General features: G+C 43.4%; 1 protein-coding gene across 9 annotated transcripts in view; it reads left to right on the forward strand.

Moving 5' to 3' along the window:
• The window catches only part of LOC114146408 (myomegalin), a 46,656-nt gene extending 25,614 nt beyond the window's left edge, over positions 1 to 21,042 (forward strand). For 2 of the 9 annotated variants that reach the window (XM_028020410.1, XM_028020401.1), the window contains 37 exons: positions 82 to 306; positions 386 to 544; positions 641 to 742; positions 1,068 to 1,205; positions 1,309 to 1,488; positions 1,606 to 1,800; positions 1,904 to 2,086; positions 2,174 to 2,281; positions 2,363 to 2,443; positions 2,935 to 3,038; positions 3,140 to 3,288; positions 5,831 to 5,934; positions 6,025 to 6,191; positions 6,314 to 6,590; positions 7,164 to 7,365; positions 7,666 to 7,782; positions 7,885 to 8,150; positions 8,734 to 8,948; positions 9,145 to 9,262; positions 9,372 to 9,489; positions 9,601 to 9,655; positions 11,341 to 11,588; positions 11,676 to 11,780; positions 11,864 to 12,022; positions 12,131 to 12,379; positions 13,332 to 13,463; positions 13,537 to 13,653; positions 13,744 to 13,933; positions 14,011 to 14,132; positions 14,885 to 15,121; positions 15,231 to 15,332; positions 15,537 to 15,757; positions 15,834 to 15,977; positions 16,090 to 16,228; positions 17,018 to 17,064; positions 17,258 to 17,312; positions 18,831 to 21,042. In XM_028020410.1, the coding sequence (XP_027876211.1) occupies positions 82 to 306; positions 386 to 544; positions 641 to 742; positions 1,068 to 1,205; positions 1,309 to 1,488; positions 1,606 to 1,800; positions 1,904 to 2,086; positions 2,174 to 2,281; positions 2,363 to 2,443; positions 2,935 to 3,038; positions 3,140 to 3,288; positions 5,831 to 5,934; positions 6,025 to 6,191; positions 6,314 to 6,590; positions 7,164 to 7,365; positions 7,666 to 7,782; positions 7,885 to 8,150; positions 8,734 to 8,948; positions 9,145 to 9,262; positions 9,372 to 9,489; positions 9,601 to 9,655; positions 11,341 to 11,588; positions 11,676 to 11,780; positions 11,864 to 12,022; positions 12,131 to 12,379; positions 13,332 to 13,463; positions 13,537 to 13,653; positions 13,744 to 13,933; positions 14,011 to 14,132; positions 14,885 to 15,121; positions 15,231 to 15,332; positions 15,537 to 15,757; positions 15,834 to 15,977; positions 16,090 to 16,228; positions 17,018 to 17,064; positions 17,258 to 17,312; positions 18,831 to 18,970 (5,670 nt within the window). In that variant the 3' untranslated portion in view covers positions 18,971 to 21,042. Of the gene's footprint in view, positions 1 to 81; positions 307 to 385; positions 545 to 640; positions 743 to 1,067; positions 1,206 to 1,308; positions 1,489 to 1,605; positions 1,801 to 1,903; positions 2,087 to 2,173; positions 2,282 to 2,362; positions 2,444 to 2,934; positions 3,039 to 3,139; positions 3,289 to 5,830; positions 5,935 to 6,024; positions 6,192 to 6,313; positions 6,591 to 7,163; positions 7,366 to 7,665; positions 7,783 to 7,884; positions 8,151 to 8,733; positions 8,949 to 9,144; positions 9,263 to 9,371; positions 9,490 to 9,600; positions 9,656 to 11,340; positions 11,589 to 11,675; positions 11,781 to 11,863; positions 12,023 to 12,130; positions 12,380 to 13,331; positions 13,464 to 13,536; positions 13,654 to 13,743; positions 13,934 to 14,010; positions 14,133 to 14,884; positions 15,122 to 15,230; positions 15,333 to 15,536; positions 15,758 to 15,833; positions 15,978 to 16,089; positions 16,229 to 17,017; positions 17,065 to 17,257; positions 17,347 to 18,830 lie in introns of all 9 variants that reach the window. The other 7 variants (XM_028020403.1, XM_028020404.1, XM_028020402.1 and 4 more) reach the window with 7 other exon arrangements.
• The last annotated feature ends 570 nt before the right edge of the window (positions 21,043 to 21,612 follow it).

Below are 21,612 nucleotides of genomic sequence, written 5' to 3' on the forward strand. Positions count from 1 at the left end.
TTTTATGTCACGTCTCCCATCCCAGAATCCATCTGTATTCATGGTTAAGATGTGAAGCCTGATCGTTTATATTTTCTCAAGACTCCTGCGGGGATGAGCGAGTCCCTGACGCTTGGCCAGCTGCAGGATGAGCTGGTCCGGGTGCAGAGCTCTCTGTTCTCTCTCGGTCTGGAGCTGGAGGCCAGCCAGAGGAGTCTAAGACAGAGCCAAAGGCAAGGCGACGACCTGCTGAGGTTCAAGGACAGGCTCAGCTCTGACCTACAAGAGGAACTGCAACATAGGGAGGTCACAGAAAAACACAACCAGGTCAGCACGGCCGTTCACTTGCGGTTTACCCGGACACACGAGGCGTACGCGTGTGTAATCGCTCCTATTCCTGCTGCAGGACCTGCGCAGTGCTCTGCAGAAGATTCGCTCCGAGCTTCAGACCAAAGAGGCGGCTCTGAAGGAATGCGAGGCAGAGAAGACGGCAGTGACGCAAGAGAAAGACGGGATCATTGCACAGCTCGAGCGCTCCCTGCAGGACAAGGAGAGGCAGCTGCAGGCAGGATCACACACACTTTGCATTCACAAAGACACAGACGCTCATGTTCATACATTTCACGGAGCGGGTGTTTATCTTTGCTGTTGCTGTCTTCAGGATTATTGTGACATGTTGGAGTCGACAAAAAGCTCCAAGCCAAGAGATGTTCTGCTAGAGAAGCTGAGGGAGCGGATTAAGGAGAGAGACCGAGCTCTGGAGGTGAAGCAGCCACACAAACTCCTCTAAGAAAATTGCAAATATTACTCCAGACAATAATTTTTCCCCTTTTAAAAATGTCAATTAGTTTTTATATCATAGAAAGCTTTTTGAGTCAACTTTACGACCTGTAATATGAACGTGGGCAAACCATTCACACAGTTGGCTTCAGTCGGCTGTTGGAACTTAAAGATCAGAACAACAGAATATTTAAAGGGTGTTCAGTACTTTTCTTTTTTATTTATTTATGTTTATTTTTGTTTCTTATTCCAAAGAAGCACGATGTTCTGGAGTTGCACCCAATAAGTAATTGGTTTTCTGCTCGCAGCGCTCCATCGATGACAAGTTCCACTGTCTGGAGGAGCGTGAGGGCCAGGTGAGGGCGCTGCAGCTCGCCCTCAGGGAGAAGGAGCGCGACCTGGAGAGGCTCCGCTGCATCCTGTCCAACAACGAGGAAACCATCACGGTACGCTCATCGGTGAATGTCAGAGCTGTTTTTTAAGAATGTCTTTTTCTTTTGCTATCTGTACGAATGAATCCGCGTGGGCTTGTTTTTCCTCTACCGCCAGAGTTTGGATGCTCTGGTGCGCAGTAAGGAGCTGGAGCTGGAGCAGGCAGCAGAGGCCTACAGGAACCTGCAGTGGCTGAAGCAGAAGAGCGAGGAGAAGGAGAAAACGGCTCTGAGGGAGAAGGACACCATCATCCACCAGCTGCAGGCGGCCCTGCAGGCGCGCAGCCAGGAGATGCAGGTATCGCCCAACACATCGTCTGTCATACGGGCCTCCAAAGGTGCTGCTGGTTGTCCAAACCTGTGCTACTAGTTTTACTTTTGCAGACACTGCTTTCTGTTTTGTGTACACATGCAGGATCTAACGACCGCCCTTGTTGCCCGAGTCCAGTCCGGCCCCACTGGGGTCGTAGAGGAGCTGAAGGCTCGGCTGGCCCTTAAGGAGAAACTGTTCCAGGAGCTGCTGTCCGACCGCACCCGGCAGACCGACGAACACCAAGCACAGATCCTGGACCTGCTCAGCACACTCGGCTCCAAAGACCAGTACCTCCAGGTTTGCAGTGTAGATGGAAAGAAAATGCACCTAAATGGATCGATCAGAGCTAAAAAAAAAAAAAAATCTTACAAAAAATCTCACCATCCTTTATTTCTTTCAGGATTACTCGTACAGGCTCTCCTTGGTGATCACTGAGCGGACGAACGAGCAGCAGGAACTTCGCAAGCAGCTGACCCAGACGGAGCAGGAACTGAGCGAGCTGAGGCGGGAAAGAGAGAGGGAGACGGGAGGAGAGGCGGAGCGTCTACGAGGCCTGCTCAAAGAGAAGGAAGCCTTTATTAAGGTACCTGCTGATCCTTCGCTCTTTGATTTTTCCCCTCACCTTGTCTTCTACATTCCTGATCTTACGCCACGGTACACTTTGTGTCAGGATCTGATTCGGGAACAGGAGGAGGCTGTGCAGGAGGAGAGGGAGGCAGAAGTGAAGGCTCTGAAGGACGAGATCCAGCTGGTGTTGAAGAAGGAGAAGGAGGCTCAGGTATCTTCGTCTGACCTCCAAGATGCTGCACCAAAGTCATGTTTGCGATTATTTTTACACGGAGTCGTTCTCTTCACGCAGATAGAGATCGCTGACCTGCGCTCCTCTCTGGCCCATCGGCAGATTCAGAATGCGGCGACAAAAGACGGAGCTCATCAGCAAGTAAGAGTGTGTTAATTAGAGGAAACAAATCATTTTTCCATTTTTATCCTTTTGCACAATGGCTTGTATATTCACATAACCACAGAATTTGATATATTTTATTGGTATTTATGCCAAAGTCAGATGCAAAGTGCATGTATTTTGAACTACAAGAAAATTATACATGATTTTTAATAATTTCTTTTTTAAACAAAAGAATGTGGCATGCATTTCCATTCAACCCCTAAATAACTCCAATTACGCAGTTGATGGAAACTAAATATCGAGAAATTCTGAAGAGAAAAAACTTGTAAAAGCTGCAAAAGACTTGAGACTGGACTAGAGATAATCATGAGCTACTTTGTGTTTGTCTATCACATGAAATCAGAAGAAAATACATTTACGTTTGTGGAAGTAACATTACAAAATGGCGGAAAAAAAGACTTTTGCAGAGCAAAAGTCTATATATATTAAAAGTCTATATATTTTTAACTTCTACTTCGGGTCTCCAGTGTGTGCTAGAGCAGCTGGTGTCTGAGTACAACAAGCTGAATGAGGCCCTGAGGACAGAAAAGAGGCTTTACCAAAATCTGACCCAGCTTAGCAGAAGTGATGGGTAAGTGGGGAGGAGGGATGCTTTCATTTCTCCAAATACAAAATGTTTTCTTTTAGGATTTCACACATTTTTTTCTTTTCTCCTTTTTTGTTTTTCGGCAGCAACAGCAGCTCAGAGAAGATCCAGACCCTTCACACAGAACTAGACTCTGTTCAGGCACTTCGAGGGCAGCTGGAGGAGGTTCTGGCCAGGACCCGTAGCATGGCCCTGACACTGGAGCGGGCAGCTAAAAGGCAGCCTGAGTTTGGAGGTGGGAATGGCGGGGACTAGCCTCCACGGCTGCAGTCGACACTCACTAACGCTGCCCTGATGCTCAGCACTTCAGAGTGAAAGTCTTAAAGTGAGACAGAGCTGCCTCTAAGGTCTGAGGGTCAAAGAAACTGGTGAATTCATAAAGAGAGAACCATGAGGAAGAGAGTCTGACCCTCAGCCTGGAGGCAGCTCTGCCCAGTCAGCACCAGCTCTACTCACAGAACAAGCTCTGTTCACATTAACCTCTCTGAAACACTGAAACAAAAAATGTGCACCTCAGAGTTTTTATCTATATCTATATATATATATATATTCTGTGATCATTGTGTGGATGTGTTTTCCATTGTTTCTGATAACTGCCTGCTCTGCATTGCCGTGTCTCGCCGGCTGTGCTGTTACACAGTGAAGTTTCGTCCTGTGGAGACTCTCAATCTCGCGCCTTACAGTGAAACGTCTCACCATCCATCGTTTGTTTTATGTCATTTGTGTGTTTGCATTTAACAAAGATGGCGTAGGATTTCAACTCTTGAGGGTTAACCTAAAGCTTCAGCTTTTTTCCCCCAGCGCTCTGTAACGTAAAACCTGCTTCGCTCCAGTTTTTTTAATTTTTATTTTAGTCTAACAGGTGTGCACGAAAACAGATGAAACCTATGAAATATAAGATGGTAGGTACTGCTTCATATAGAAAAGCAATGTCACTATTTTAATAAATGCATCATTTTGCAACATGTGCTTATCAGTTCTGTGTTGTAGTGAGAAATATCCAGATGTGAAACGTTGCTTGCCCGTTAGAAATTAATATCGGTAGAGGACATAATCCAGGAAACCTCATCTTTCCTCAGAGGTGGAATAAATGTCAACTTTTTTCTTTTTTTTCATAAATGCAATACAAATAAATGTACTGTTTTTTGTCAAAAGGACCTCTGGTATTGACTTATTTTTATTGTGTTCAATTAGAAAGTTGTCATAAAAATGCTACATGCCAAAAGATAAATCCACAAAATGGTCCTTGATTACCCCTCCTTAGATCCAACCTCGAAGTGATTTTCTTTTTGAAATCTTACAGCTGAATCAGGTTTTCTGAATTCTGTTTTATTTTTGTAAAAGAAAAAAGATAGATCCATGAACACTAAATGAAAATGCGTTCTTGTCCGAATTAGACTTCCCTCCATCTCTTTGCTTCCTGGTGCATGAAACTGGCATGGTTGTCCTGTTTGCATGACCGTTCTGATTTTAACACCCTGTTTCATATTCCCATTATGCAAATAAGGGATATATATACACACATCAGGCATAAAATTATGACCACTGAGAACAACTAGTTATCCCTTGATTGGAATGTAACAAGCAACAAGTTAATATTTTGCCCTCAAATCAGGAAAAGCAGGGAAGGGGAGGATGTGATCGAGTTTGACAACTCAAAGGCTCTCTAATACTGCAGCTCTGGTGGCGTGGTCCCAGTCTGTAGACTATTCAAAAATAATAATCCAAGGAAGAACATATTCAGGGGCAGATGTAAGTGAGGAGGAAAGGCTGTGGTCCAAAAAACACAAAATCTAAAGTATGTTTTTGATTTAGTTTCTAGTGCATATAAATTGGTATGCTTGGAATATGACAAAGCTAACTTACAGCAAGAAATAAAAGATTATTTTAAATGAACAATTATTAAAGACTTTGATGCTTGGACTGAGAGTGACTTATTAGGTTGGTAGTCATAATGTTATTCCTGATTTTTATAGAATCTTTGATAATATAATAGAAGTGATCATTTCTTTGCTATAAAAACTTGTATGAACTAAATACACAGAGTCTGTGGAACCACAGCATCAACAGAGTCCCACATTCAGCACTTGTCAGCGCACACAGCGCGTTGTTCAATCAATAAACACCCTATTTGGCTGTGAGAGTTGGCTGCCCTGTCGTTAGCAACACAAACACTCTCCTTACACTTATTTACAGATAAAGAAACTAACTTTTTCTGATATTAAGTGATTTGATAAATCACTCTAAAATGCTCAATGACTAAAAACAAACATGACTCTCACTGGACATTTCGTGACGTGTGAGTCTGTTTTGTCAGTAGGAACGAGTGAGTGCATCTATTTCCCTTTAAAGTTCCTGCTGAGTCACTTTCCACTGAACCTCTGTTTCCTGCAAAGCAAAAGTCTTCTCCAGTTCCTCTCTTACTCATGGATTATTACCCACAATGCTTCAGTAAAAATGTAAGCAAAGCCATTAAATGTGGTGAGCAGTGAGCACAGACGTCCAAATCTATATGAGTCTGTGTTGATTCTAACGTTGGTCTCATAAGCACATCCACACATTCATTCAGAGTGAGTGTTTTTCTGGCAGGCTAACAAAACATGGCATAACATTTCCCTTCAATCCCATGACTTCCAGTGAGGTGGTTTAGAGTTGAGACGTCTGTGGAATGGAGCGGTGGTGCAGGAGCAAAACAAAGAACAGAAATAAAAACGTATAATTACATAACAGAACCAGAGGAAGTGGATGTTGTCCTTACATGGTTATTGTGCTTCCAGAGTTCAGCTCAGAGGAGGAGGAGGAGGAAGACGATGAAGACGGCAGCAGAGAGGAGTTCACTGACAGCATAGAGGAGGAGGATAACAGCCTGGACTCCACTCAGGTAAAAGCCCAGTTTCACTCCTTTCAAAAAAAAAAATGTGCCTTTTCTGTTTGTGATGAGAACAAAATGGAAGTTTTCCTGTCTTGTTAGGCCTCAGCAAAGCCTCAAAGAGCAGGTGATGAGTCCCGGCGACTGGTAGAGGAGACGGTACACCACCTAAAGCAGCTTGAAGAAGCCAAGAGGACTCTAGATGTTCAGCTTGAAGAAGTGCAGTCGCAGCTGGAAGAGGATGGATACGCGTCTTTATCTGACATGAGGTGTATATTTCAGAATCTCCTCAGATTTCCTGAAACTTTTTTATTTTACTTTCCTCTTCCTCTGTGTGGATTCATCATCTTTTTCTCTGATGGCTTTGTGTTTTTTTTTTAATTTGTTGTAGGAGTGCCTTGCAGAGGTTGCAGCAGGAGAATGAGGCTCTGAGAGAAAGTCGGGGGTGTCTGAGAGCTGGGGGGCAGAGGAGGAACGCGGAGACTAAACTGAGCCGACGAGAGGAGAGGGAGAGGAGCAGTGCCGAGGAGGACGATGAAGAGTTTGAATCATCTCCAGTGGTGTCGGGGAAGCGAGGTCCCTCGAGTGTCGGCCTGAGCACCGAGTCGGGGAAGAGGCACTGCATGAGGCCGAGCTCGCTGGACCTGAAGTCCAAACAGGCTGAGACGGTAATATGTTATTCACATTTACTTTAACAGCAATTGCTATTGAATTTGTAATCCAACACAATCACAAATGGGATTTTATGTACCTAGTAAAACTCATAATCCTATTTTCTCCAGTGGTTCAGGTCACTACTAAATATGTTTGTATTCACAGGGTACTGGAAAAGTTTTCACACCCTGTGAACTTTTTTAAGTCTTGCCCCTTTAAAGTCACTAACTTCCTTTTATTTTATTTTAATCTTATGTAACCAACACTAACCAGCATAAAACTGTGAGGGAAAAGATGCATCACTTTTATATTTTTTTAACAAATAAAAAACAGAAAAGTGTGGCAAAAGAAGCAACTTGCCCCGTCAGGCTTGCATTTAACCATTTAGTCGTTTACCGTGTACATTTCTGGCCAATTCTGCTTTTCAAAAGAGTTCAAGTTCATAAATTTTAAGAAATTGTTTACGTATACATTTTCAATTTTCAGTCACTTTTGGTCATCATTTGTTGTAGACAGCCAGCTATTAATGTCGTCCGTAGTCTGCATATCTGAACCTGTTCTGTTGCTGAATCTCCGTCCTGTTGCAGACGGTGGAGTCCAGCAGTAGCAGTGAGGTGGGAGCAATTTGGCAGGATATAGAGGAGGGTCTCCGTGAGCAGGCGGCTCGTCTTCGCTCTGACCTGACCCTGAGCCTGCAGGAGAACAGAGAGCTGAAAGAGAGGCTGATGGTGTCCGAAGCCACCGTCCATGCTCAGGCCGAGCAGCTCAAGGACTACAGAGATCTGCTAAGTGAGTTTGTCATAAGCACAGTGGCATGCGCGCACATTTTGCGGAGCAGGTGTGCAAATATAAAAAAAAAGGGCACATTGTGTGGCACTTGGAACCGCCAACTGCCTTAATAGTGTGAGGTTTATTTAAAACCACACAACACTGTAAGAGAGAACTTTTTCTGAAGGGGACGTTTCATCCAGAGGGAGAAGGGCAGGTGATCTAGCACCCCCTGGTGTCCGTCTGTGACACCACCTGCATGGAAGATGATCTTATGCTGAAAAACACAATCAGCTTATGACTGTACCTGTGTTAATGCAGCAGAAACGTCCGTGCAGCAGGCCAGTAAGCAGGTGCAGGTGGATCTCCAGGATCTCGGCTACGAGACCTGCGGCCGCAGTGAGAACGAAGCCGAGAGAGAAGACGCCAGCAGTCCAGGTGATCCACACAGACCTGGCTTCTCTGAGGCCAAAATGTTCTTTCTCAACCCTTCCTGATTTGTTGGGCTTCATTACGCCTCGTCCTCTGTGATCCGATCAGAGTTTGACGACTTGGAGATGTGCACGTCGCTGTCCCAGCCTCAGGACTGTGAGGGTGCAGGTGGCAGCTGGTACGCCGTGAACTGTAGTGTGAAGAGAGGGGCTTACAACCCAGGGGACGAGTCTGCGTCTCTCCAGCATCTGATCCAGGATCTGCGCTCCCAGCTGACCCGCTGCCACAAGGTGATCCGCGGACTGCAGCTGCGCGTCCGCTCGCTGTCCGCCACCAGCGACTACGCCTCCAGCCTGGAGCGCACGCCACGCAAGGTGACCAACACATCACCCTGCAGGATTTTGCTTGATTTTGTTCATGTGGGTGAGGAGAAGCAGATTTGGTCCTCATGCTGGAAAACACATAAAAGTAAAAAAAATTGTGAATATTAAACAAACGTTTTTGTTGCACAAACATAACATAGTTGACTGACACCATATTTCATTTGATTTTGTAAATGTAGATGAGTAAGTTGACCTTTGATGACCTTTGGAGACATTTATGAATATCACTGAGCAAATATTTTTGCTGCACAAACATTTCACACCAATGTTATTTAATTTGAAGAAGGTGGGAGGAACCAACTTCACTCAAGTAAAAACAACAACAAAAAACGATTTAAAACATTTGTAATTCATAGACATTCACTTAAAACATGAATGCAGTTTTGATTAGTTATTGTTTAAGTGATTTTCTAAAACAGTTCAATGATGTGATGTCTCTTAATTCTAATGGTTTGATGCTCGGACTGAGAACACAGACTGACCAAAGGACGTAAGTGGACGTAAGGAGCTTTCCCTGAATGATATTTTGCAGTCCCCCCCCTACTAGCTGCTCCGTTTGATGCCCACCTTTTAGGTCAACTGGGCGTTTGAGAGGTCGGAAGGCCCCAGTGCAGCGGAGGAAGATGAAGGATGGATGTCAGACACGCAGGGAGTCCGCTCCAGCTCCAGGCACAGCAGGGAGCTGCAGGAGCTCATGGAGCGAGTCGCGTCGCTTGAGGCTCAGCTGAAAACCACTGCTGCACAGGGCAAAGGTCAACCAGAAGAGGGGAAATGTGCCACCTGGCCTGGGTGAGAAGACATAGACTGAAGTAGGGAAAAGTTCTTACAGTGAGAACAACATATTCACTTGGGCAGATGCACTTTCTCTATTCTCTAGAGTTTATCAGCAGATGCTCATGAGTTCAGTCATAAGACTCAGAAAACTATTATCTCTATTCACACAGCGGTTTACTTCAAACCTTCGGGCGTCTCTTCCTCTCCTTAGAAAGTACAACTCTCTGATCCAGGCTCAGGCTCGTGAGCTGTCCCACCTCAGGCAGAGGATGAGAGAGGGCCAGGGGGTCTGCCACATCCTGACACAACACCTGGGGGACACTACCAAGGTGCTGCAGCTTCCTATGTTTCTGGCAAATTTCTTCCATCTTCTACAACATGGGGCAGAGAGAAGACTTCATGTTTATGGTTTCATATTCGCTCTCTAACTGTCTTCAGTCTTTTGAAGAGCTCCTGCGGGCCAACGACGTTGATTACTACATGGGTCAGAGCTTCAGGGAGCAGCTGGCTCAGAGCAGCGCCCTGGCTCAGAGAGTGCTCACCAAGATAAGTGGACGTAAGAAGAACCTTTCTGTCAGATATCCAAGCAGGGGAACCATATTTACTTTTATCCCTTGCAGTTTTTGCTCCTTTAATGTGTTCCAACTTTCCTGATTCCTAATCATAGGTGAGGGGACCGAGAACCATAGTGAGAAAACAGGCCATGAGCTGCTTGCCTTAAGGTGCGTCATTTCATCGATTTTCATATTTCAGTCCTATTGTGTGTGTGTGAATGTGCACAGCACTTGTCAGAAGTTTGTATCCATTCATCATCACCTGGGAAACTACATTGAATTTTGTGGTTTTGATGATGCAATCACGTCACTCTTTTTCAACTTCAGTGAAGTTTAAAGATATAAAATTTGTTGCACCATTTTCAATTACTGCAGATTTTCTCTGATCCAAAAAGGGTAAAAGTTACACATGCAAAAAAAAAAATAACATCACTCCACTATATTTGGTGTAACTTCAGTCATTTTCCAGAATAAGCACAAGCTTTTTTCTGTCATCAGTGAAATCTTGGCAGAACTCAGGGTGAATATTTGATCATTCTTCTGGAAAAGTTCATTTAGACCAGCTGCTTTACTTCGACTGACCTGAGCTGGATGACTCAGCACTGAACAGAAATACTTACAGATTCATAAAACATTCACAAAAATTGCGACAACACACAAAAAGATGTATTTTAATGTTTATTAGTAGTAGGACCATTTTTTTATTCGGAACAAGTAAAAACTTTATTTGGACTGATTACACCTGGTCTTTGATTTGTGCACCCTGCTTTATAATTTTAACTTTTTCAGCTTTTCAATATTATTTCAGAAAGCTATTGTAAAGGAATAATTATTTATTAAAACTTTGAACAAAACGTTTGGCTCGTATCTTCCTTAAACAGCCGGATCCTCTCGGCGAGCAGCGGGGCAGCTGTAAAACGAAACTAAACAAGGCGTGTTGACGTCACAGATCACAGAGTTTAATTCATACAAAGCAACGCATGAATCAGTTAACAAAGCTGCAGAGGTACAGAGATATGCATTTTATCACAAAATAACAGACACACAAGGGAGACAGACACACACAAACACAGAGACAGACAAAGGCGCCCACGTGGAGAAAAATGGAAAAAACTCTCTCTGTTTTAGCGTTACATGTACTTTATACTGAGTAGGTGTTTCCTCACTTTAATATATGCAAAGAAGGCGTTCTGTTGTTCAACCAATCAGAGACCTGTTTCGGCCCCAGAGAAACCCCGGAAACTCCCCTCCTTATAGCTCAGCTCAAAGGTGATCTGTTCTCTGTCAAACCAAGCCGGAGGGAAACCCCTTAATCCTGTGCGTACCACGCACGAATGTCCCCAGCACCGAAGTCCTGATATAAATCTCGCCGACTCCCCTGGAGTTTCTTCCTCCCACATTCCAGCTGCCGTTTCCACGGAGATGCTAATTTTATGGCTTTTGTGTGCTCTTGTGTGCTCTTAAGCAGACAGTGGAAGGCGTCTGCTTGTCTCCTTGGGCCTCTCTCTGGGTCCCACAAAACCTGTTTTTCAAATAAGAATGCTTAATATTCCTTTACACATGTTGTAAGTATTTTAGCACTAAAATAATCATTTTCCTTAACACTATAAAGAATAACTCACAGCTCTGTGATTTGTTGACCTCCTGTAAGGTCACCAGCTTTAGCTCGTTAACTTTGCACAGTCCTTTCTCGTGTCCCCCGTTAAGTTGCTGTCATGTAACACAATGAGAAACCACATGGTTGCTGAAGGTGACTAAAAGTTAATCCGCTCTCCTTGGTTATTCCAGATACTTTAGTTGAATGAATAACCAGTAACTGGCTTTGACTATAAGTCCTGATTTTTTTCTTGCAGGCTGAGTAAGGAGCTACAGCAGAAAGATAAACTCATTGAGTCACTCCACACCAAACTCCACCAACGTCCTGAGACTCCGTCCAGCTGCCACGCCCTCTCTGAGACCACCGACCAATCGGACAGGACCTCCATGGTGTCTGATGAGTACCAAAGCAACGAAGACTTGGAGCTGTGCTCAGACATGGCAGCCACAGAGTTTCCGGAGGAGCAACAGCTCCGGCAGCAAGGCCACTCGTCACAACCAGACGGTATTCTTAAACTCTTAAACTGACTTGTTCTTTCTGCCTGCGATACGCATCGTTCTGTCCCTTCATCTTCCATACACCCTCTCCTAGTCCGTCCATCTCTCCCACCTCTTCGTGGCCTCCTCAAGGCTTCCAACAGCTGTCCCAACATGCTTTGCTCTGCCGCTGTAGGTCTGAACACTCCTGCAGGTAGAGGTACGGGAGTCACCGCAAAAGAAAAATAAAATAAATTCTTCTTTTTTGTTTGGTATGTTTAATTTCCTGTCATTCTCCACCAGCCCCTTTCAGTGCACCCATCTCCTCCCTCTTTGTGTCCTCCGGCCCTGACGTCTGGGGTTATGAAGTCATTTCTAACCCCCGGCCCAGGGCCCTGTCTGTTGCCGCTGTTCGCCCAGAGCTGGACATGCTCTACAGACAGATGCATGAGCAGAACAGGGGTGAGGGGCCACAGAGAGTGTGACATGAGTTAAATGTTTTGGATTTGGACATTTTCACTCTGCCTCTTTCTCACTCTTCTCTTCCTGTCCACATGTGTCTGATTACAGGATTCCCTGTTCCCCAGGACAAGACCCTGTTCGGCCTTTCGCCTGGCCCTCATAACCAGCACGACCTCTCGAGCTACAACCAGCTATCCCATCATGCCTTTCAACACTACCAGCTAGGTGGCATCCCTGAGTGCCACTCCGTTAAATCTGACTCAGGTCTTTTGAGAGGACAGCCTCTGTGGGACATGGACAACTTAGTTCAGCCAACTGGGACCTTTTCTGGAAACCAAACAGCAAGCAGCCAAACAGGTGAGGCAATAGTATGGAAAAACAACTTTTTTCACTATTTGTTACTTGATAAACAGGAACTTTAACGCAGTTTTGGTCTGGGCTAGACTTTAGAAACGACTTACAGTAGCAGTAGCCCAGGACCACGCTTTTTTGAGTGGGTCCACAGATTTTTATTTTTTTAATGAATCTTGCAAACATTGTATTTTATACAAGAGTCACCTGCTCATATCAGGAAAGCAGTAGTAATACCTCTGGATTTTAATTCATATAAACAATACTCAAGTATTTGAAAATGAGGAAGCTATTGTCATTTTTGGGAGGCACAACATGGTGTTACTGGTCAAGGGACGTATTAAACCTACCATCATCAGTTGGTATCATCATTTCATAATTAGTTATGTATAGAACTACATGTTAATGTTCTGTAATTTGCATTAGCAAAATAATTTTTCTTTAGTGAATAGGGCATCAGAACGGTCTCCAGCCCACATCCTGGAAAATCTGACTCTGAGTTTTCAGTCATTTTAGGTGATCGACCAACAGAAGAAAGTTCTCTGTTCGCACCAAAACGGAACACATCCTCCTCACTGTTAGACACGGTTATGGCAGCATCATGCTGTGGGGATGCAGACTCTGAAATTAAATCCAACTGAGAATGAGTTTGCAGAATGAGCATAAATTCTTCTTTTGACACGTAAATATGGCAGCGATAAAACCCAAGAAAGATTTGCTGGGCTCTCTGTAGAGAAAGGTGTAAATGTTTACAGGGCTCCACATACACACTCACGCCAAAGTTTTCAAATGTTTATTTATTTTTGTTTGTCTATCACATGTAATTTCAATTAAACAAACAAAAAATGTTGGTTGTGTTGTGACAAGGCGCTGAAAAAGCGTAAGTGGCGTGAACCCTGTATCATGGGCTTCGTCATCCTGGAGGGAGAAACAACGCTGATGTGCTGCTTGTCTGCAGGAGTAAATTTGATCGAGGAGCACCTCCGAGAGGTGAGATGTCTCCGTCAGCGCTTGGAGGAGTCGATCAGGACCAATGAGAGGCTCAGGCAGCAGCTGGAAGATAAACTGGCCTCCACTGGGCGGGATGGAGGTAAAGCATGAGCAGGATACGTCGGAAGCATCTTTCTTCAAATTTAATGAGAATAATCATCTTTGCCTTTCAGGACCACCAACAAACATCTACATTCAGGGACTTGACACAGTCACCCAGCTTTCTAGTGAAATCAGGGTCCTGAAAGAGGAAAATCTTAGTCTGCAGTCTCGCCTACAGGCCAGCACAGGTACACATCATTGAGAAGCTTCCAAACAACACAATTAATTTTAATTTCACAAATTGTTCCCATAAAGCTACCGGGTGTTCTTGCCTTCAGACACAAATGAGGAGGTGGTGCAGCTGCGGGAGGCCGTGTTTGCAGCCAGAACCCGCCTGAAGCAGGCCGAGCTGGAGGCCGAGCAGTGGAAGGAGGAGCTGCGGCGCCTGCAGGCTCACACTCAGGACCAGGGGCAGCAGATTCACGCTCTGAGGCAGGAGCGACAGGCCAACCAGGACAAAACCAACAGGTTGCTGTCGCTTCCCACACCGGTTCTCTCGTTGTGTTTGTGTTGCTTTTATGAATTATAAAACTTCACCTCAACAGGCTCCAGCACGAGACGACTCTGCTGCAGCAACAGCTGAGTGAGACCAGAGAACTGATCCACTCGCTGCAGAGCGAACTGCATGTTTATGATCGAGTGTGCTCCAGCACCAAGGCTAACAAAGGTCAGTCTGTCATTTTTACCTACATTTTATTAAGGACATTTGAATGTCTATCTACAGTTTATTGTAAATGTCCCTTTGTTGGCTCCATCTAGTAGTAGGGTGATTAATTACAACTTATGCTTTATTTTATATTTTGCCACATTATTATCTCGATTTTACACGATACTTAGCCGAGGCATTTCTGGCACAACTATACCAACTCCCAAAATGCCTAGAGAGGGTCAAAAAATCTGATTAGATTAAGACTCCAATAAAACCTGAAGTGAAAACGATTTTACTAGTAGACCAACGCATTTTCACGTATTCAGCCCCCTTTATACTTAGTCACATACAGTACATTGTAAGTAGAATCAAAACTGTTGATCAGGTGAGCATTTCTTTTAAAGTCTTCCACAGATTTTCACTTGGCTTTAGGTCCAGACCTTGACTGGGCCACTCTAGCCTATGAATATATGACAACAATGACTGCCTTCTTGCAACTCTTACATAAAGATTTTTAGAGTTTATATCAATCATTTTCCTCCCACTTTAGATTTATCTGTTACCCTGTGTTAGTCGACCACATAAAAACCACACAAAATACACTGAAGATTCAAAGTTATTACACAAATTCGAACAAAGTTTATGCCTGGCAAATTCAAAATTATTTTTGCCAGGCACTTTAAATAAATTAGGATAATACCAGAACGACACCTTGAAGATCGACTCCAAGCCCCACATCCAGAGCTTTTTCCTGTATATTTCCTGTTCAGGGTTTCTGTGTGAGGTGGCGGGCTTCCCAGTGGAGCTGGGGGAGCTGCTGGGGGAGGTCAGGAGTCTGCGGGCCCAGCTGCAGAGCAGCGTCCAGGAAAACAGCGCTCTCAAACAGCTGGAGCTCCACAAGCAGCTGGAGCAGAAGTTAGGCGTGGGGTCACCGCGGGCTCCGTCTCTGTCTGCGCTGACCGCCAGCCCTCAGAGGGAAACCTTCTACAGACGACAACTGCTGCACGGTGAGACCAAGCTTTCTAAATGTAGCAACTTGCTCGTGATGCTCGGCGTGCTGTGGTGTGTGGACTGCAGTGTGTCCAAGCCTCCTCTGTGTGTCTGTGTGCTCCACAGACCCAGCGCCATCTCCACCAGTCAGGGACATCGGTTTGTTTAACTGTGGATCTCCTGGTCCTCCCTACTCAGACCTGGATGACAGCCATAGCCCTGCTAATGGTGTGACCTCAACCGCTCCTGCATTACAGCGGTTTATGCATGCTTTATTAAAAATAATAACAATAACTCTTTGTTTTACTTTTATCTGCCTGTTTCTGTATAGTTTTGATCAAATCTAAGCTCTACTAATTCTCTTTTCCATTAAAAAGAAAACAAATTCTCATGACAGCCTGCAGATAATCTAACGCACCTCAATTTCTCCGGCAGACTCTCTTGACCCTCACTCGGAACTGGAAGGGGAGGCACCAGATGGGTCGTTTGCAAACCGTAACGGTCGCCACGCCATTGGCCACGTGGATGACTTCAGCGCTTTGCAGCAGCAGGTCCTGGAGGGCCGAAGCCTCGTCCAGCGCATGGAGGCCACCTTGCAGGCCTGCCTCACCCCACCGCTGCTGGAGGGCAAACAGATAGAGGGCAGCGACCTGGTCTGTGTTCACCACTGACTCGCACTGTCATGTTAAAACTGTGAAATACTCCTAACTAAACGAGGTGCGTTTGCAGGCCGTGGACTATGGATGTGTAAAGAGTCTTCTGTCCAACACCAAGACTCTGAGGCAGATCTTGGAGGAGGCCATGTCTCTACTGAAGATGTTCTGGAGAGCAGCTCTTCCTAACACAGATCCCTCCATCCAAAACCTTAAGAAGGTCTGAGAAACATGAACATATATTAAATTAATTTACTGACGGTTAATCAAACATGTTAAAAGTATTTTGTGTGTGTGTGTGTGTGTGTGGGTGTGTGTGTGTGTATATGTAGGAGCAGTGCCTGCAGGAGGAGATTTTGTCCCTGAAGCTGCGTATATCTGAGCAGGAAGAAGTTCTTAAAGGCACAGTACAAAGACTTAGGAGCACCAGCCGCACCAAGGAGAGCATGGAGCACTTCATAGTCAATCAGTGTGAGTTTTTAAGTACATCTATGTGCAAAAAAAAAAAGGTGGATAAGAGACCTAATAAGTTTTAATGAAAGAAGTATGTTCAATAAATTAATCTGTTTGTCACTTCATGGTATCCAACATTAAATTCAGATTCAGATCTGCAAAACATGGTGGTGGCAGCATTATACTGTGGTGATGCTTTTTTTCAGCAGGCACAGGGAAGCTGGTCAGAGTTTAGTGGAAGATGGACGGAGTTAAACACAAAGGAAGAGACTTGAGACTGGGGAGGATGTTCACCTTAAAGCATGACAACAACAGATCTGAATGGTTCAGATTTAAACATGTTTATGTTAAAAATGCCCTAGTCAAAGTCTAGAAATAAATTTGATTCAGAATCTGTTGGAACTTGAAAATCTCCATTCATAGCTGCTCTCCATTCAACCTGACTGGGCTTATGCTGCTTTTCCAAAAAGAAAAAAATATATATATATTGTAGTTTTTATGGAAAAACAAGCACATCAATACCCCAAAGGACTTGCAGCTGTAAGTGAAGTGAAAGTTTATCCTACAGTATTTTGATTGTGGCAGACTAAATGCAAATGTGTGCCACTGTTTTCATATTCTTATTTATAAAACGTTGAGTTACAGTATTATCCTTCCTTTTCACATTGTGTACTACTTTGTGTTGGAATATTGTATAAAATCCCAATACGATACATGTAAATTTGTGATTGTAATGTCAAAGGTTAAGCTGTTCATCTTTAGATGTGCTTGAACTAATTTTTTTTTTGTTTTGTTTTGTTTTTGCAGTATCAAGGACTCGCGATGTGCTGAAAAAAGCTAGGACTAATTTAGAGGTAACCACGCTCTTATTCTCTTAGAAACATTAGATTATCTATTTGTGCTCCATGTTTTTCTTGTGTGGTGATCAGGGTTACTTATTATGTCTGATGTGTCTGAAATGTGTGTTACAAAGTCATCACTACTGTCTCCTTGTTCCTTCATTCTGAATTTGTCTCTCCTCCTTTCTCCCCCTATATAATCCCTCAGAAGAACGAGCTGAGGCTCTCCTCTCTAAGCTCCTCCCCCTCCTCTCCTCCTGCTGGTAATTGTCTGACATCTTGTGGTGTGCCACACGGGTACATGCCACCCCAGGCTTTCCACTTTTCATTATCTCAAAGATGATGGTTTATGGAGTTCTTGTTCTGGCAAAGGCGATTCTAGGAACTGGAGCTGCCCATTTTGGTTCCTAATGACATCACTGTTTCACATCCTACAAACTCAGAACTGTATTTTTACCATCTTTTTTTATAGACTATGCTCTTTATTATTTTGTATCACACAACTAGTATAAAAGAGATATTGGACGTTAAGTTGTTATGACATATTTCTTCACATAATGCTTCCATAACCATGATTTGCTCAGCCTCTGTTATTGGTACTCCTTATGCGAAAAAAGCCACAAAATTAATATATCTTTCATTGCAGGAAAAGGATAGTAGGATAATCTCAAATCGTAAAATTAATCACCGCAACATTTTCTACTATAAAAAAGATGAATTTATTTTAAGGCTCTTAATTTTTTTACCAGTGATGCCAATAAATGATTGATTGGTCTAAAACACCTCCTACTTTCACAAAACTTTAAAAGAATAATAATAGCTTTGTAGAAGGGTTCACAAGGTTTTTATAAAGCCTGCAATACATATAAATCAACCTGTATTCACAGTGTGTGTGTTTGTGTGTGTGCTGCCTTAGTTTCATGGATCAGTGTCAGACAGACATAAGAAAATCTCAGCAGAAATGAGGAGCTACTGTATATAAAACCCTGAATTGCTTTACACCATAGATATATTACACCATAACCATACAACTACAGCACTGTGAGTGAATGCTATGCTAACTGTGTGAAAGCATTGCTTTTCTTCTAATCACTCATTCTCAGCTCGTCATCTGCAAGTTGTTCTGTTTTTGAAAGTTATTCTGACAAATGTCACAGTCCGAACTGCAGACCACTTCTTGCTGTTGGGTTTCATTTGAAATGAGCAGTTTGACATTTTGGAAGTAACATGTTCTCACTTTGACTCTTATGGGTAAATAAATTGCGCTTTATTAAGTTCGAGGACTCCAAAGCCATTTACACTACAATCAGTCATTCACACGCTGATGGTGGTGAGCTACATTCTAGCCACAGTTGCCCTGGAGCAGAGTTACAGAAGTGATGCTGTAGTTCCAGTTACACAAGTGAGGCTGTACCACCACCAGCTGGTAAGGGGGTTTGAACCGGCAACCTACCGACTCTTACTGATGCTATCATAAATTTTGTGATAGCAAAGTTTATGATAGCATAATAAATGCTTTCCAAACAAGCTTTGCAAAGGGAATTATTGAACATCCAACTTGGGGAACAGTAGCAGCCATTTTAAAACGACTTATACTTGAAAGAAAAAGGTAGACAAATTATCCAGCATAAAAGTTGCCAACGCTTTTCATTTAGCTCTTAAAAACAAAGTAAACATGTTGCTGAAAGTGTCAAACTACCTCTTTAATTTCGCACCATTTTCCTGACACTTTTTACAAGCTCTGATCTTTGAACGTGCTTGGGTTTTCTTGTCGTCCCCAGCTGAGGAGCTTGGAGGTGTTGCCAGAGCACGGCCTCCTGATTGCGGTGTCCTGATGAGCAACGGCTTTCCTGGAATCACCGGAGCAGAAGCTACTCAGCGTCTGGCAACAAGGAAGCGCAGCAGCCATTGTCTACTTTAGACTTCCAAAGCACCAACCTAAGTGCTCCCATGTCTGACTTCTCTGCTTAAACAGACCCTTCCTCATCACATACTTCTTCCCATTTGACCCTGCCCACTTTTCTCCATCCAAGCACCCCTTGTTCGTCTGGACAATACAGTCAGAGTATAAGCTGCACCTTGGCCCTCCCCTCACCCCTATTCACCTCTGTTGTTGTCTTTGAGTGAAACAGTCAGCAATTTGCTTGCTGTGTGTAAGATTGAGGGGCTGATTGAAAAGTGCTTCTGATGGTTTCGGGGATGTGCGTCCTACAGTCCCGAAGATGCCTTTAGCTCTGGTTCAAGGATTGCACACATTTATTGTTGGTCTCTGATATATTTCAGATACAGATTCTCATCTGATCTGCGCCCACACAGAGCCAGACAGCCTGTAGAGAAAGAGGGTTTGCGCACGTTTAAAATGGCTTTTGAGATGTACTCTGCACACAGACGCATACATGTAAAGTCCCATCAGTTTGTGGGCGATCGAACGGTTCACTCAAAGACAAATTCATTTCCCCTAAAGCTGCCACTGAAATGCAACTTGCCTCCTTGTGGCAGTAATTTTGAATTTTTACAAATGCAATGCAAAGAAAAGTGACATCAACAATCTCTCGTTAGACATGCCGGAGGAATGTACTGTGTACGATGTGTGCTTGCTGTTGTTGTGGAGAAAGCCAATAGCTAAGATTATTTGTTGTTGAGTGATGCTACAGCAAAGTCCCACGCCTCATTTTTAATGACCCCAAAGTTTGCAAAATCACAGAAACTGGGAGCTGCGTGTGCCAGAGGAACCAGGTCGTACTCACTCCCCAGGGGGCTTCTCGTACGAGCATGTGCAATAACGATGCTTCTTCAGTAACTAAGTTGCACTGGATGACAGTTCACAGCGTTTGTCATGGTTTGGACACAACCGGTGTCATGATTGTATTTATTTTTTGAGTGTCGATGCATGACAAAGATTGTGCACATGAAAATCGGAGCACTGGAACTAGTCGCAGCCGATTCTTGCCAAAGTTTGAGCCTCAAACTATTCACTCTGACTTGCCTCATCCACATGAATGAGAAAACTTATATCAGCCACAATGTTACCGAGCTGTCATGTTTTCCTTTTAAACCATAGAGACGGTAACCGTTAGACACCTATTGAAACTTATCACTTATCACCTAAAAAGCTCATTTTCCCGTTTGTCTTACTGTATTTTATTGCTGTTCATGATGCCATTCTGTGCTGTAAATACCAGCTTGGTGTGCATGTGTGGGTATATGTGTGAAAACATCCAACATTTGCTTTTTTTGCAAAGTTGATTATCTGGGTACCTGTGCAATAGCTTGATTATTTTTGGTTTATTTTGATGTTAAACATCATTATGGTGTGTCTGTTTGCTATTCATCTCCTCCAGTGTACAAAGCGTATGCAGTGTGTATTAGAGGATTAAGCCACTTTGAATGAATTAATTAACTGCATAGGCTTCCACCTGATTAAGTGGAATACATCATATGTAATACACTGACCATGTATCTCCTATTATAAGGCTCTAATTAATGTTGCTTCGCTTGCCTTTAACCTTAGCCTGAGAGTTTTGCTCTCAGTGGTAGAAATGGCCTTGACCAAGCGTCTACTTGATTTTTGTTGAAGTGGGTTTTGTCCACGCTTGAGTTTTCAGAAGAAGAAAAAAAGACAAAAATTGCCAAGTATTTCAAAGTCAATGGGAGATGTTTTGAGGAATTTTGTTTTAAAAAGTGTCTTCTGAAATGATTGTAATACACTGAATCAACAGAGCACCTTGTTAGAACGTGAACAAAGCCTTTTTTTTTTTTTGCTATTTGCTAATAAAAAGGGAACCAAACAGTAGATTGTTGTTGGTATTGAATTGCATATGTATATAGTGCTATTTGATTGGTGCAGGTATATCCTGAGTTTATGCTTATTGAAGTAGTTGGCCGATACAGGACACTATTGAGTCCTGTGTCTGATCAGGTGTGTTGCATTAAGGAAAAAGTTCTATCAATGATGAATTGTGAGAAGGAATGAATAAAACACTTTAAAACTTCTATGGTTTTCTCCTCATTACAGTGTGCCTGTGACACTGATTTATTTTTAGTCTGAAAACTCATCTACATATGTGGTTTCTTATAAGCAAGATCTCATGAGCGCAATAACTGGAGAAGCACCAAGAAATTAACTGGTGACCGTAATCTGACGATTTTTACCTTTGATGTTCTTGACCAGTGCCCCACAAGTTAGAGATTCAAAAATCCTAGATTTTCTCAACCGCAAACACTCCATAGATGACCATTAGCCACTTCAACACTAAACTTCAACATGTTCAAATGAAGTTCAAAGATTAAGCTATTATTATTATTATAGTTTCTACAACATGTTTAGATATGATTACATTTACTCTGTATTCAGACTGTGAGAGAGGACTAGACATTCAGCAGGTAACAGGAAGTCAAAATGGAGCGCAGCAAAGTTTCTCTAATTTTTCTGTTGAATAGGTCTGAATTTAAGGCAATGTCCCAGAGATACAGCAAATTTAGGTACATTATCCTCACAAGTTTATTTTACACTAAATTAAACTGATAGGTACACGTTAAGCACCTTCCTTGCTCAAGGACCTC

The sequence above is a fragment of the Xiphophorus couchianus genome, chromosome 6 (genome assembly GCF_001444195.1).
Source record: "Xiphophorus couchianus chromosome 6, X_couchianus-1.0, whole genome shotgun sequence".
In the NCBI taxonomy this organism is placed as follows: domain Eukaryota; kingdom Metazoa; phylum Chordata; class Actinopteri; order Cyprinodontiformes; family Poeciliidae; genus Xiphophorus; species Xiphophorus couchianus.